The sequence below is a fragment of the Heloderma suspectum genome, chromosome 2, assembly GCF_057233095.1.
Source record: "Heloderma suspectum isolate Gila_16-S chromosome 2, 16-S_ref, whole genome shotgun sequence".
In the NCBI taxonomy this organism is placed as follows: domain Eukaryota; kingdom Metazoa; phylum Chordata; class Lepidosauria; order Squamata; family Helodermatidae; genus Heloderma; species Heloderma suspectum.
The window spans coordinates 19,734,715-19,750,475 of NC_139459.1; the positions used below are offsets into that span (position 1 = coordinate 19,734,715).

Consider the following 15,761-nt stretch of genomic DNA (forward strand, 5'->3'; position numbering starts at 1 on the left):
AAGGGCAAGGTGGATGGATGATATTCTGGAGGTGACAGACTCAACCTTGGGGGAGCTGGGGGTGGCGACGGCCGACAGGAAGCTCTGGCGTGGACTGGTCCGTGAAGTCACGAAGAGTCGGAAGCGACTGACCGAATAAACAACAAATGCAACATTACAGACATAAATGTTATAAATCGTCGGACCCCCCCCCCGATATTGAGGTAGCAAATTCCATAGTTTAACTATATGCTGTGTGTAAAGGTATTTCCTTTAATCTGTCCTGAATCTCCCACCAGGTTCTAGTATTATGGGAGAGGGGCTCCTGTGCGGCCCCAACAATCCATGGGTTAAGCAAACCATGTTGGTCATTACATGCGACCTGGGTCTGTCCGTCTAATGTCTACTATTGCCTCCATGTCCTATTATCACAGTATCTTAGGGATGTCAGAGAATTCCGCCACAGATCTCGGTGAGGCCGAATGCCAGTGCAGAATGGCGAATCCCCCCCGGGATGAGACTTACCTGGGGCGGATCTTCTGGGCGGCGGCCAGTCTTGTGACTGGCTGCTGCCGCCGCCATTTCCAGGCTTGTGGGGGGGGGGAAAAAGATGTGATAGGCTATGTAAAGATTTACGTAGCCTATCATGGCTAGGTTTAAAAAAAAGAGAAAAAAATGGCCGCCGCCATTTGCGTTCCTTCATTTTGGCCATCTTAATCTATGTAAATATTTACGTAGACTATGATGGCAAAAATCAAGGGGAACGTAAATAGCATAGCGGGCGCTATTTGTGTCCCTTTTTCATTCACTGTTTTAGCCTACGTAAATCTTTACATAGGGTAAAACGGTGAATCAAAAGGGGACGGAAATGGCGCCTGCTACGCTATTTGCGTTCCCCTTTATTTTCGCCGTCATACTCTATGTAAATATTTAAGGAGATTAAGATGGTAAAAAGAAGGAACGCAAATGGCGGCGGCCGTGGCCGCCGCCATTTGCATACGCGTTGTTGTTGTTTTTTACCCAGAGCCCTCCACGGCTGGAAATCCTGCTGTGGACGGCTGTGGCCTGGCCGGGCCGGGCCCGGCCTGGCCAGCTGCTCCGCAGAGCTGCCGCGGAGCACAGCCAGCCATTCGAGGATTCCAGGGGGGAGGAACGGAGCACCTCCCCCCCAGCCAGAATTCCGGGGGGAGGGACGGAACGCCTCCCCCCCCACCATCAACATAATCTGCGAAAGGTAAGTCACTTTCGTACATCCCTACAATATCTCCAACATACTGAGAATCTTTTGGCCGCACAGTATTTGTGCTAAGACCATGCAATGAAAGGAGCTTTCCCCATGCTTGCTTGGAATTATGTGGATTGCAGTCCAACACATAAGAACATAAGAGCCACATTGAATCAAACCAAATTCTATCTCATCCAACACTCTGTTCACACAGTGGCCAACCAGCTGCCCTCTAGTTAGGACATGAGTGCAACAGCTCCCTCCTTGCTTGTATTCCCCAGCAATGGATATTCATAAGCATGCTGTCTCTGATTCTAGAAACCATACAGTTAGAAGTTAGCTGAATGCCTCCTTTTTTTTTTAGAATGTATGTTTTTAGAATATTGAGCAAAGATAAATTGTTTCGGTGTGTTTTTTCTGAGGACTGATGCAATGCTTGTTCTCTGTCAAGTCATGGAAAAAAATGTGATTTGCATATTCCTCACAGTGTCACAGTGCATTACTCAGCTTGAAGTTATTGATACTCTGGAGTAGAGGAGTTTAATATTATGGGTGAACAGTTTGCAATTTCTGCTCAATAAGCAATTGAGCAGCTGTGTGTGTATAATTTTACCACCTTTGTAATACTTAATTATGATTGTGCTTGTAGGCTACAATCTTACATACCCTTACCTGGGGGTAAGTTTCACTGAACTCAGTGGGGCTGACCTCTGAGTAGACAAGTATAAAATTATAGTCTTAGAGTGTTTTTGGAAGTGAGGCATCTTGGTCTGATTTATTTATTATACCAATTTATATTTTCCCTTTTCAAATAGATTCCAAGGGTGTCTAAAGCATAGTTATAAAAATAATAGGGATGTCAGAGAATTCCGCCATGGATCTCGGTGAGGCTGAATGCCAGTGCATTCGGCCCCCAAACTCCGTGGTGGAATGGCCTGCCCCCCCTGCCCCCCCGCGGATCCCCCCTGGGACGAGACTTACCTGGGGCGGATCTTCTGGGCAGCAGTGGCTCCGGCAGTGGCTGCGGCGGCTGCGGCGCCTGGTCTTCCGACCGACTGCTGCTGCCGCCATTTGTCTTGTAAAAAAACCAACAACAACATGATAGGCTACGTAAAGATTTACGTAGCGTATAATGGCTGGGTTAAAAAAAACAAACCCACGTACGCAATTGGCGGTGGCTACGGCCGCCACCATTTGCGTTCCTTATTTTTGGCTGTCTGAATCTACGTAAATATTTATGTAGACTATGATGGCGAAAATAAAGGGGAACGCAAATAGCGTAGTGGGCACTATTTGCGTCCCTTTTTGATTCGCCGTTTTAGCCTACATAAAGATTTACATAGGCTAAAACGGTGAATCAAAAAGGGACGCAAATAGCGGCCACTACACTATTTGCGTTCTCCTTTATTTTTGCTGTCATAGTCTACGTAAATATTTACATAGATTCAGATGGCCAAGAAGAAGGAACGCAAATGGCGGCGGCTATAGCCGCCGCCATTTGCGTACACGGGTTTTGGAGTTTTTTGCTAGAGCCCTCCACGGCCGGAAATCCGGCTGCGGATGGCTCAGGGCTGGGCTGGGCTGGGCCTGGCCAGCTGCTCCACGGAGCTGCCACAGAGCACAGCCAGCCATTGAGGATTCCAGGGGGGAGGAACGGATTGCCTCCCCCCCGTCGAGGATTCCGGGGGGAGGGACAGAACACCTCCCCCCCACCGTCAACATAATCCGTGAAAGGTAAGTGACTTTCGTACATCCCTAAAAAATAAAGTTCCCATTTTCCCATAAAAGTAAAGTTCCCATTATAGTCTCTATTTGATGCTTCAATGCACTTTTCTATACCTCCTCAACTTGGACAAAAATGTCATATGAATGAATAGAATACAATACAATTACTAATTTCCTCTCCGGTTTTGTCTTACAAACATGCTAGTAAGCCACACAAGTTACAAGCACACATTACCGTGTTCTGGAATCCATTGTCCAGTATTTCATATACTATTTAGCAAAGAGGTAAATAACTTGTGGCCCTCCAGATGTTTTGGCCTACAACTCCCACCAGTTTTAACCAGCATTGACAATAGTCAAGGATAATGGGAGTTGTAGGCCATCTGGAGTACCACAAGTTGCCTACCCCTGATTTAGTATAATAAACTATGAAAGAAAGATGTTTATTTTATTTCTTTACATGATCTTTATACCATCTTTCAATATATATTCCCAAGGTATTGCATAACCAAAAATTAAAACAGTTGTACCACTATTAGGGATGGGTGAGGTTGTCAAGTTCAGGTTCAAGCAGGTTGTCATTGTTCCACTGAAGACTTGGGGATCAGAAGATATGGGGATTATTTTAGCCTTCGGCTGCAGTCCTGTGAACACTTCTCTGGCCATACTGGAGACTTCTGAGGGCATTTCTACACCAGCCTAAAATCCTTTAAAAGGGGCCTTTCTGCTTCCGTTTTAAATGCAGAATCACAACATACCCCTTTTACACATGCTTCCTTTCCCCCCTCCCTTTTCCCCCTCCTTTCCCCCCTTATCTGAGTCTTCCATATGTTTAATTGATCTCACTCCTCTTCTTTCCACTTTTCCATTTTCACTGAGGGAACTCAAGCAGAACACAAGCGGGGTAATTTGATACCTCATTATCTCTGATCTATTTAGAAATGGACTAAAGGTCATTTAGTGCAGGAGACGCCCTGGAAGTTAACGGCGTCATCTAGAGGGCCTGCAAACGTCCGTGAAGGAGCAATCTCAATAGCAGGGTGAAAGCTCCATGTGAAGAAGCCCGTGCTGATTCCTACTGATGGTTTGACTTTGCATAGAAGATTATGAATTCTGTATGAAATAAATACGCCAAGAAAGAGAGGACCCTAAACAGCTAGATGTTAAATGTGGCATGCTGTCACCTGGTAGAATAATATAATTTACGTGTACTAGAAAGAAATGTCAAAACTGAAGCTGTGAGCGAGCATGAGCCACTGCAAAGTGAGCTCACCCAGCACTATGCCTGTCATATGAGGCATGAATAGCTCTGCTGTCAGGTCTGTCATCTTCTGAGAGAGAATTGTCTGGCTGGTACCATAAACTTCACCTTATTTTGTCACTTTTAACTAGCAATCCTGAATACCAAGGATTTGGTGGAGAGTGAGGGGGAGACCCAAAATACTCAAGTGTTTTGTTTAGAAAAATGGCTTTTATGACAGATTTTCTCATGCAGATATACAATTGCCTCCTCTCACAATATCTAATGGCTTAAACGTCAGACCAACACTCTTTGAAGAACTGAGCAGGCTGGCTCAGGTCGGCTCAGGTGTATCTGCCATTCTGTTCTGATGTTCATTTTCCTTTTCACAGGTCGTCATGGAGATGGGGCCTACTGGCCAGTTGACACAAACTTGATCGACAGAAGCAGCCTTAATGGTAAATATGGACTAAAACCGACTCCAGTTTACCTTTCATTATTCCATATTGTTTCACCAGTGACTTCTGTGTACTTTGTATCCCCAATTCTCCCTTCTTTTCTGCTGGTTTCACCAAGTGCCCAGCTGAAAGAACTGGCTCAAGTAATCTGGCCTAGGAGCGCCCCTTAACAGTCAGAGTATGGGGGTGACAGCATAGCTGGTATGGCCAGGGGGAACAATGTACTTAAACAAAGAATGCCCCAGAATACCCTGCAATATCACAAAGGATTCTGGGATGGATTTAAAGTTGACCAAGGCCTAGCCAGGTCGTAGACAACGAAAGCCGTGTGTGTGTGTGTAAAAATGACATTTTAAATACTGTTGAAAATACAGGCAACAAAAAGAAAGAAAAGCACATAGCAATACAACAGGATTATAAAGTATGAGAAGGGGGTTAAAAAACAAAAATAACTGGTTACAGCCTTTAGTTTATCATGGTTGGGCTTGTGGGACAGTTAGAGTGAGACACCCTGAGGAGAGGATCAGTGACAAGAGAAAATTTTGTTATGTAAGTTGTGCCACTGAAGAAACAGAAACTGCGATTCCATTGCATCTTTTTTTTTCAAGTTGGAATTCTTTGCTTGCTGAGTGAGCTTATATATGGTCACAGTCTTGCAAACTTTATCAGTCCACTGCTGCTTACAAAGTTATTTGGGAGATGCATGCATTTCCTGCTGTGTATAACTGCTTATGAAAGTTTTAAGCAGGCTTTCCATGTGCACAGCTGGATATGAATATATATTTTTATTTTATACTGTAGTTATACACTTTTAAACCTTTATATTGTATTTTATCATGTTGTCTTTTATGGCTTTAATTGTTGCAAACTGCCCAGAGAGCATCGGCTATTGGGCAGTATGGAAATGTAATAAATAAATAAATATTGCTTTTGGTTGCTTGAGATCAAAAGAACATGAAGCAGAGAGTGGACTCCAGCAGCTGGGCTCTGCATCAGTAGTCTGACTCAGTGAACAGGGCCATGACAGTGTTGAAATGTCCACGTAAGAGGGTGTTATGTGAGCAACTTTCCATGCCTAAAGGTAACTGCAAGAGCAAGATTTCAAAATTTGAAATCCTACCAGCGCCCTGTTTGAGGACTTACCCGCTGTAGTGTGATGAGAGAACCAGTGATGCCCAAGCTCACTGAAATTCTCCAAACTTTACTTCAAAGCTCAGTTAGGCTCACTCTCATTTCTGACCACTTTTTTCAGTTTGTTCAAACAGGAAAAGTGTGCATTTCAGGTGGGGAAAATGCATTTTTTTTAAGTGTGCTCTTTTCCTCATCTAAAGCATGGAAGTGTGCCTTTTTAAAACAATTACACACTTCTAAAAAAAATGCACACATTTTGAAAGGCACACTTGAAAGTGTGCCTTTTAAAATGTGCATTTTAAAAAGTGAACATTTTTCGAACATGAAGGCAAATTCAGGAATTTGCTAACATTTTTAGAGAACATGCTCTCACCTTTTCATTCAGGGTTGTGAGCAAGGCAGTTTCAAGTGATTTGCGAACTGAACTACATTTTTGTATACCTATTCCCCACCAAACAGCTGTTTAAGAGGTCCCTAGATTTTTAGAAAGGGCTGTCTCTGTGTGTAGCTCTGGCTGTTTTGCACACATTCTTGTTGTAAAAGGTAAAAGGTAAAGGTGTCCCTAACCAGTCGTGTCCGACTCTACGGTGTGGTGCTCATCTCCATTTCTAAGCCGAAGAGCCAGCGCTGTCCGAAGACACTTCCGTGGTCATGTGGCCGGCATGACTGAACACCTAGGTGCACGGAATGCTGTTACCTTTCCCGCCGAGGTGGTACCTATTTATCTACTTGCAGTTTCTTGCTTTCGAACTGCTAGGTTGGCAGAAGCTGGGACTGAAGACTGGAGCTCACTCCATCACGCAGCACTCTGGTCTCGAACTGCTGTCCTGCCGACCTTCCGGTCTGCAGTTCAGCGTCTTAACCACTAAGCCACCGCGGCCGCATATTCTTGTTGTATCAGAGCCCAAATCTGTGGTTGGTATATAAACAGATACTGTTTAAAACTTGGATGGGCAAATCTGTCAGTTTCACTTTCTCCTGCATATGAATTTTTGAAATCTCAAGTATCTCCCACCTCAAATGAAAAGAAACTTGATAATTCTTATTAAAACTGAAATGAAATGAAATTCTCACCCATTTTCACTGGCTAAATTCCATAGATTTAGCTAATCCCAGCATGGAGAAGACCAGGCTGTACCTGTCTGCATCTCACCGTTAAAGGAAAAATTACAGAATTAACAGAAAAAAATACAGAAACAAAATATTAAAAACAACACCCGACTCAACAGACCTACTTACAGGCTAGAGGCCTCCTTAAATGAAGTGGTCTTTGCTTCCAAATGGAAGGACAGCAGAGAGGGAGCCAAATTAGCCTCCTTTGGGAGGGAGTTTCACAGCCTGGGATAGGCTTTAGGTCTGATCCAGCATGGCTCTTCATATTTTCTTGTTGCTGTAGCAGTTAGTGTTGTGCCAAATCCTGCCCCCTATTTGAGGGAATGTTTCTTGCCGTGCAAAAGAGGCATTGTTTTTTCTGCCTCTTTCTCAGGGAGAGGGAGAATTTAAGAGAATTTTCTCTTTGGGGAGGGGGACAGGGTTTCCACATAGCTTTTTTTTTCTTTTTGGGAGATGGCTGAAGGATCCTTCTATTTTGTTTTTGTTTTTTTACTTGAAAACACTCCCAGCAGAAGAGGCTTCTCCAGCCCCCGAGCATGTCCTGAACTCCCATGAGACCACATAACCTCACCCTCTCCAGGCATTAAGGAAGATCTCCCGGGTTGCAGAAGCTTCTTTGAAAAAAGCTTCTTTGCATAGAACATATGGGACTTTGGGGGCTTTAGAAAAATGCTTATCTTGATTGCTCTGTGCTGCTGCAAAAATTCTTCTAAAGCTCTAAATTCTGCAACTGCTCATGCTTTGCAAAGAATTCTTCTGCAGCCCCGGAGCCTTTCCTAAATGCCTATTGGAGAGGACAAGGTCACATGGTCTCCTGTGAGTTCAGAAAGAGCTGCTGGGCTGGAGAAGAGTCCTGGGCTCCTGCAAGTGCAGGAGGTACTTAAAAAAAAAATAGAAAGAACACCCCTCAGCCACTGGTTGGTGTTGTTCAGTCATTCAGTTAAAAAGGCAAGCTAAAATCTAGGGATGTAGGAAAGTCACTTACCTGGTCCCGCAGCTTGCTTCGCGGTGGGGGGGAGGCGCTTCGCTTCTCCCCCTGAAGTTCAGGCCGGGGGGGAGGCTTCCCGTCTCGCCCGGCCGAAATTCAGGCCGGGGGGAGGCTTCCTGCTATTTGCGTTGCCCTTATTTTTGCCGTAGTCTACGTAAATCTTTACGTAGACTACAGGGACCAAATAAGGAACGCGAATGGCGGCTCCCTATGGGGGCCGCCATTAGCGTACGCGCTTTTTTTTTTTAAGTCACCTGTGATAGGCTACATGACGATTAACGTAGCCTATCACGGCTGACTTTGCAAATCTAGCCGTGATAGGCTACGTTAATCGTTATGTAGCCTATCACAGGGGCGTGTTTTGTTTTGTTTTTACTTTTCTTGTAATGGCGGCGGCGGCAGCCGGTTGAAAGACCGGCTGCCGCCCCCGCCCCTGACGAAGACCTGCCGAACCGCCGCCGGGACCCGCTGCCGGGAGCGACATTCATGAAAGGTAAGTCCCATCCCAGGGGGGGAGGCGGGGCGGGGGGGCGGAGAATTTCTCCCCGAACCTTCGGAGGACCGAATGCATTGGCACTCGGCCCCCCGGAGTTTCGGGGAGAAATTCTCCCCAATCCCTACTAAAATCCTCTCTTCCTCCCCAAGGAGAAAGTTATTCAAAATTCTCACCTCTCCCAACTTCTCTTACTGGAGTTTTCATTTCTCCCCCACCCCCCATGAAATGCCAAAAATGGAAGAATCAATTTTTTTGGCATAGAACTAATAGCAGTCCCAGTGTATGTCACTGTGCTGCTGTTATGTCCTGGGTCAACTTGGAGTTACAGCACAAAGCTACAGATGGTGACTTTTCATTGGCACCACAGTTACAGCTCCCTGGGCAAACCACCTATTCCCCATGACAGATGCTCATAGGATAAGTCAGATAGGTTTTCAGCATCATGCTTTTTAATGAGGCAAGCAGGTCATGAGACATTTGAATAAAGCTTACAGAGAGGTTTGACCTTGTATGCTAGCTTGGAAACAACTGACATTGATAAAGTATTAGTTGGTGGACTCCTGCAATACAGTAGATTAACAATACATTGCCATGTGACGGTGTCACTGGAATCACTGGAGCAAAATACTCTCTATGAGAAAAGAAGGTACAGGAGATTAAAGAGGGAAATGGAATAGATAATTGAGAAAAATTAATTATCCCTTGGCAGCTTCTAACCATCACAGAGTAGTTATTATATGTACAGTAGATTTAGCAGATTTAAGTTGCAGAGCCAGGAAATTGCACTGTACTAAGGAACAGGTCCCGTTTTGTGTCTATCCAATCTTCCTCCACTCCCCCCACACATATCTATACTGATATTCTCTGAAGTTAAGACACACACAAGGTGCATACTTAATTCAATGCAATTCTGTGGTAACCAAAACAACAACTGTGGTTCATTGGACCATCTAAACCTGATAGCAAAAAACCAACAATTGGAATTTGACTCCAGACAAGCATGTTGAGGGCTTCATGCCAGGAAAGCCCTAAATGGGCAAGCCCTGATATACTTGTCCCCCCACCATTCACTCATACAGAAGCCCATTCACTAGGGATGGCATGGGTGCCCGATTCAGTCCAGGAATCCAGCAGGCCTGCTTCTGCCTGCTTCCCTGGGCCCCGCTCGCCAAGCCCCTGCCCCTGCTTGCCCCCTGCCTGTGCTCGGCAAATGGCCTGCACTTACCCCAGCAGCCTTGTTGAGCTTTGTGGTCGCCATTTTCTGAGAAATGAAATGGCAATTGCAAAAATGCGCAAATTTGCGCACACATGAAAATGCATATTTTGCGGATGCACATATTTGCATATGCACAAAATGCATATTTTATAAAAAATGCACATTTCATACACACACTACTGTGTGCCTTCACAAAAACATGCATTTCACACATGAGGCTATGTGCAATCTCAAAAATGCATATTTTTGCGCATACAAAAATGTGCACATTTTTGCGATTGCCGTTTTATTTGTTTTAGAAATGGTGACCGCGGAGCTCGATGAGGCTGCTGGGGTGAGTGTGGGCTGCTCGCGGAGAGTGGGAGGGGCTTGAGCACAGGCAGGGGACCCGTAGGGATGTACAAAAGTGACTTACCTTTTGCGGATTGTGTTGATGGTGGGGGGGAAGCATTTTGTCGCTCCCCCTGGAATCCCGGCTGGGGAGGGAGGTGCTCCGTTCCTCCCCCCGGAATCCTCGAATGGCCGGCTGTGCTCCGCAGCAGCTCTGCAGAGCAGCCGGCCAGGCCCGGCCTGGCCAGGCCATAGCCGTCCGCAGCTGGATTTCTGGCCGCGGAGGGCTCTGGGTAAAAAAAAAAAAAAATTGTGTCCCTTTTTCATTCCCCGTTTTAGCCTACATAAATCTTTATGTAGGCTAAAACGGTGAATCAAAAGGGGACGCAAATAGCACCCGCTACGCTATTTGCGTTCCCCTTGATTTTCGCCGTCATAGTCTATGTAAATATTTATGTAGATTAAGACGGCCAAAAAGAAGGAACGCAAATGGTGGCGGCCATAGCCGCCATTTGCGTATGTGTTTTTTTTTAAAACCCACCCCCAAGCATGATAGGCTATGTAAAGATTTACATAGCCTATCATGTCTTTTTTCTCTTTTTTCTTTATCCTAGCCATGATAGGCTACGTAAATCTTTTTACAAAAGAGCCGCCACCGCCCAGAAGATCCGCCCCAGGTAAGTCTTGTCCCGGGGGGGATCCACGGGGGGGCAGGGGGGGCAGGCCGTTCCGCCACAGCTTCCAGGGAATGCACAGATGCCAGTGCATTCGGCCTCACCGAGATCCGTGGCAGAATTCTCTGACATCCCTAGGGACCTGCGAGCAGGGGCAGGGGCTGGGCAGGAGTCCAGAGAACCCTGATGGGGGTGAGTTCGCACATACCTAAGTGAGGGATGAATGAAGTCAAGGAGTTGCTCCTTATCTGAGTCAAGAGCCTGCTTCACCCATCCTTGCTATGCCCAACTGGGGAAGCAAAGTGGCAGCTGAAACACTCTGAGCTGGCACCTCAAAGTGTCAACTCACTTCAAAGGAAAGTGGTCATTGCCTGAATATAGGAAGCTGCCTTATACTGAGTTAGACCTTTGTTCCATTTAGCCCAGTATTGTCAACATGGTCTGGCAGCATCTCTCCAGGGTTTCAGGCAGGATTTTTGCCTAGCCCTACCTGGAGAAGCTGGGGATTGAACCTGGGACCTTCTGTATACAAAGGAGATGCTCTAACAGCGAGCCATGGCCCCATCCTCTGCCACAGCCCCATCTGAAAAGGGGGCATTCTCAAGGACAAAGGTCTCATGAGCCAGAGATTCCTAGGGTTGTACGAAAGTCACTTACCTTTTCGTGGATTGCGTTCGCGGTGGGGGGGGCACCCCGTCCCTCCCCCTGGAATCCTCGAGGGGGGGGAGGTGATCCAATCCTCCCCCCCAGAATCCTGCCCGGCCGGCTCCATTCCACAGCCGGCCAGGACCGCCCACAGCCGGCGTTCCGGCTGTGGTCGTGCTGCTGCGGACGCAAATGGCGGCCGCCATAGCAGCCACCATTTGCATCCAGCCAGGCAGCCGTGATAGGCTATGTTAGTATTTACATAGCCTATCACAGCTGAGCAAAACAAAAACAAAAACAAAAGCGTACGCAAATGGCAGCGTCTACAGCGGCCGCCATTTGCGTTCCCTATTTTTCGCCATTTTAGCCAACATAAATATTTACGTAGGCTATTACGGTGAAAAAAAAGGGGAATGCAAATAGCGTAGTTGGTACTATTTGTGTTCCTTTTTTTTTTGCCGTAATAGCTTACGTAAATATTTAGGTAGGCTAAAACGGCAGGAAAAAAAGGAATGCAAATAGCATAGTGGGCGCTATTCACGTTCCTTTTTTTTCCAGTGTAATAGCCTACATAAATATTTATGTAGACTAAAATGGTGAAAAATAGGGAACGTAAATGGCGGCCGCCATAGCTACCGCCATTTGCGTACACTGTTGTTTTGGGGGGGGTTGTTTGGCTTGCCGTGATAGGCTACATAAATACTTTCGTAGCCTATCACGGCAAAGTCCAGGATGACAATGACAGCCACTGCCGGACCCGCCGCCAGACCCGCCACCATCTGGAATATCCGCCCCAGGTAAGCCTAGTCCCGGGGGGAATCCACAGGGGGGCAGGGGGCAGGCCATTCCACCACGGATTTCAGGGGGCCAAATGCCAGTGCATTGGGCATCACTGAAATCTGTGGAGGAATTTTCCGCCATCCCTAGAGGTTCCCCATAGCTGCTTTAGGGACGCAGCTCAAGGTGCTGATTATGCTGAACTTCAAGGTCTTATAAGGTCTGACTCCTCTGGGATAATACAGGAATTACCTCCTTCTGTACACTCCCTCTGAAGAAGGATGACATACGCAGCTTGGGGTGGTCTTTAGGGATGGCAGAGATAGGGATGGACGAAAGTCACTTACCTGATCCCAAAGCTTGCTTCGCAGTGGGGGGGAGGCGCTCCATCCCTCCCCCCAAAATTCTGGCCAGGGGGGAGGTGCCCCGTCCCTCGCCACCGAAATTCTGGCCGGGGGGGAGGCGCCCCATCCCTCCGGCCGCGAATCCTCTAGTCCTGCCAGGACACAAATGGCGGCGGCCATAGCCGCCGCCGTTTGCATCCCTGCAGTCAGCCATGATAGGCTACGTAAATGTTTATGTAGCCTATCACGGCTGACTTTGAAAAAAAAAAAAAGTGCGTACACAAATGGCGGCGCCCATGGGCGCCACCATTTGCGTACATGCTTTGTTTTTTTTTTCAAAGTCAGCCGTGATAGGCTACATAAACATTTACATAGCCTATCACGGTGTTTTTTAAAAATCTAGCCATGATAGGCTACGTAAATCTTTACGTAGCCTATCACATTTGCTTGTTTTTTGTTTTTGTTTTTACTTGGAAATGGTGGCAGCGGCAGCTGGTCGGAAGACCGGCCGCTGCAGCCGCCGCTGCCAAACCGCCGCCGAACCGCCGCCAGAGCCGCCACCACCAGGGACTAGGGATGGGGGAAAATTTCTCCCCGAAACTTCGGGGGGCTGAGAGCCAATGCATTCGGTCCTCCGAAGGTTGTTCAGGGAGAAATTTTCTGCCCCCCCGCCCCCCGCCCCCCACCCTGAGATGGGACTTACCTTTCACGAATGTCGCTCCCGGCGGCGGGACCCGGCGGCGCTTCGGCAGGTCTTCGTCAGGGGCGTTGCCCTTATTTTTGCCATAGTCTACGTAAATCTTTACGTAGACTACAGGGACCAAATAAGGAACGCGAATGGCGGCTCCCTATGGGGGCCGCCATTTGCGTACACGCTTTTTTTTTTTAAGTCACCCGTGATAGGCTACGTGAAGATTAACGTAGCCTATCATGGCTGACTTTGCAGATCTAGCCGTGATAGGCTACGTAAATCGTTACGTAGCCTATCACGGGGCTTTTTTTTTTTTTTTTTACTTTTCTTTTGAAGTTCGCGGCCGGGGAGATGGGGCGCTTCTCCCCGGCCTGAATTTCGGCCGGGCGAGGTAGGAAGCCTCCCCCCCGGCCTGAATTTCGGCCGGCCGAGGCGGGAAGCCTCCCCCCCCAGCCTGAACTTCACGAAGCAAGCTGCGAGACCAGGTAAGTGACTTTTGTACATCCCTACCAGGGACATTCAACCAAGGTAAGTCCCGTCCCAGGGGGGCGGGGGGGCAGACCGTTTCTCCACCAATTTCACGGGGTCGAATGCACTGGCATTCGGCCTCCCTGAGATTCGTGGAGAAATTCTGTGACATCCCTAGGCAGAGAATTCCGCCACGGATCTCAGTGAGGCCAAATGCCAGTGCATTCGGCCCCCCAAACTCCATGGCGGAATGGCCTGCCACCCCCCCACCCCCCGCAGATCCCCCCGGGATGAGACTTACCTGGGGCGGATCTTCTGGGCAGCGGTGGTTCTGGCGGCGGTGGCAGCTGCGGCAGCAGCTGTGGCGGCAGCTGCGGTGGCTGGTCTTCTGACTGGCTCCTGCCGCCACCATTTGCAGTCTTGTAAAAAACAACAACAACGTGATAGGCTACGTAAAGATTTACGTAGCCTATCATGGCTGGGGTTTTTTTTAAAAAAAACACGACGTGATAGGCTATGTAAAGATTTACGTACCCCATCAACATAATCCGTGGAAAGGTAAGTGACTTTCGTACATCCCTAGTGGTCTTAGATCCAGCACTGCTCCTGGATGTTCAGGTGGCAGCAGTGGTGAGGAATGCCTTTGCCCAATTTTTGTTTGGGGCATCAGTTGTGTTCCTTCCTGGGGAAGCTGGTTCTGGCTGTCATGATCCCAATGGAGGACTCTCTTCAGAGGAACCTGGAGCCCCCCCCAAGCTAAACATCATGGAGGAGCTGCTTGTATTGAGGACCCTCAAGGCAGATGGAGGGGGTTCTGAGCCCTTGGGGGAGACAGCCATTGGCTCTTCTCCCAAGACATAGCCAGCCTCTCTCAGACTTGGAGTTAGATGATAACCAGCCACTTATGCTCAGTGACTGCAGGCACTTAAAGGTTCATGCTCTGCCAGATGCAGAAATGCCTCTCTGAGGAATTAGGACTCCTTCTGAATAAAGGTATATTCATGACAAAGGCTCTGCTCATGAGTAGACCATTCCTGCAGCTGTGCTCTGGGTGGGGATCTGAAGGCTCAGGTTTAAAAGGCTTCAGTTCTAAGCACAGACTGTTGGAACTATATCTGTGCACTAGCTTCTAGATGGCTGCTGTGAATTTCCCTGATAGGCCAGGTCTTCTCCAGAAATGCCTGTGTTTGGAGTGCCCGGCCCTGCTGACCTTGCCCCTTGTACTGATCCTGACTATTCTCCAGAGTTCTTTCCTTGCAGCACTCAACTTGTGTTTAAGCTACTGCAATGTGCTCTGTGTGAGGCTGTCCTTGAAGTGTGTCTGGAAACTTCCTAGGGATGTCGGAGAATTTCTCCACGAATCTCCTGGAGGCCGAATGCCAACGCATTCGGCCCCCCAAAATTGGTGGAGAAACAGTCCGCCACCCCCCCGCCACCCCCCCGTCACCCCCCCGGGATGGGACTTACCTTGGTCGAATGTCCCTGGCGGCGGCAGCTCCCAGCGGCGGTTCGGCGGCAGTTCGGCAGCGGCGGCGGCAGCGGCCGGTCTTATGACCGGCTGCCGCCACCGCCATTTCCAAGTGTAAAAGAAACCAAAAAACAACAAACGTGATAGGCTACATAAAGATTTATGTAGCCTATCATGGCTAGATTTTCAAAAAACACCGTGATAGGCTACATAAGTCCTTACGTAGCCTATCATGGCTGACTTTGGGGGGGGGGAAAGCGCGTATGCAAATGGCGACGCCCATGGGCGCTGCCATTTGCGTTCCTTATTTGGGCATGTGTAGTCTATGTAAACATAGATTTGGGCATGTATTTACGTAGACTACACGTGCCCAAATAAGGAACAGAAATGGCGGCGCCCATGGGCGCCGCCATTTGCGTACGCGCTTTTTTTTTTTTTCCAAAGTCAGCCGTTATAGGCTACATCAGGATTTACATAGCCTACCACGGCTGACTGCAGGGACGCAAACGGCAGCGGCTACAGCCGCCGCCACTTGCGACCCGGCAGGAGCAGAGGATTCGCAGCCGGAGGGACGGGGCGACTCCCCCCCCCGGGCAGAATTTCTGCCAGAGGGATGGGGCGCCTCCCCCCCAGCCAGAATTTCGGTGGGGAGGAAGGGAGCGCCTCCCCCCCACCGCGAAGCAAGCTGCAGGACCAGGTCCATCCCTAGTGTCAGCCAGCTTTTTGTCTGGGGTGTGTGTTTCATAGACCACGTCACACCAGTCTTGAAACATTGGCTTCCAGTTTGTTTCTG

General features: G+C 48.2%; 1 protein-coding gene across 1 annotated transcript in view; it reads left to right on the plus strand.

Annotated features, from left to right (window-relative positions):
* DCC (DCC netrin 1 receptor) overlaps positions 1-15,761 on the plus strand; it is a 1,145,836-nt gene that overhangs the window by 1,026,612 nt on the left and 103,463 nt on the right. Inside the window, exon 26 of the mRNA XM_084829640.1 lies at positions 4,562-4,627. Coding sequence (XP_084685766.1) covers positions 4,562-4,627 — 66 coding nt within the window. The remainder of the gene's footprint in view (positions 1-4,561; positions 4,628-15,761) is intronic.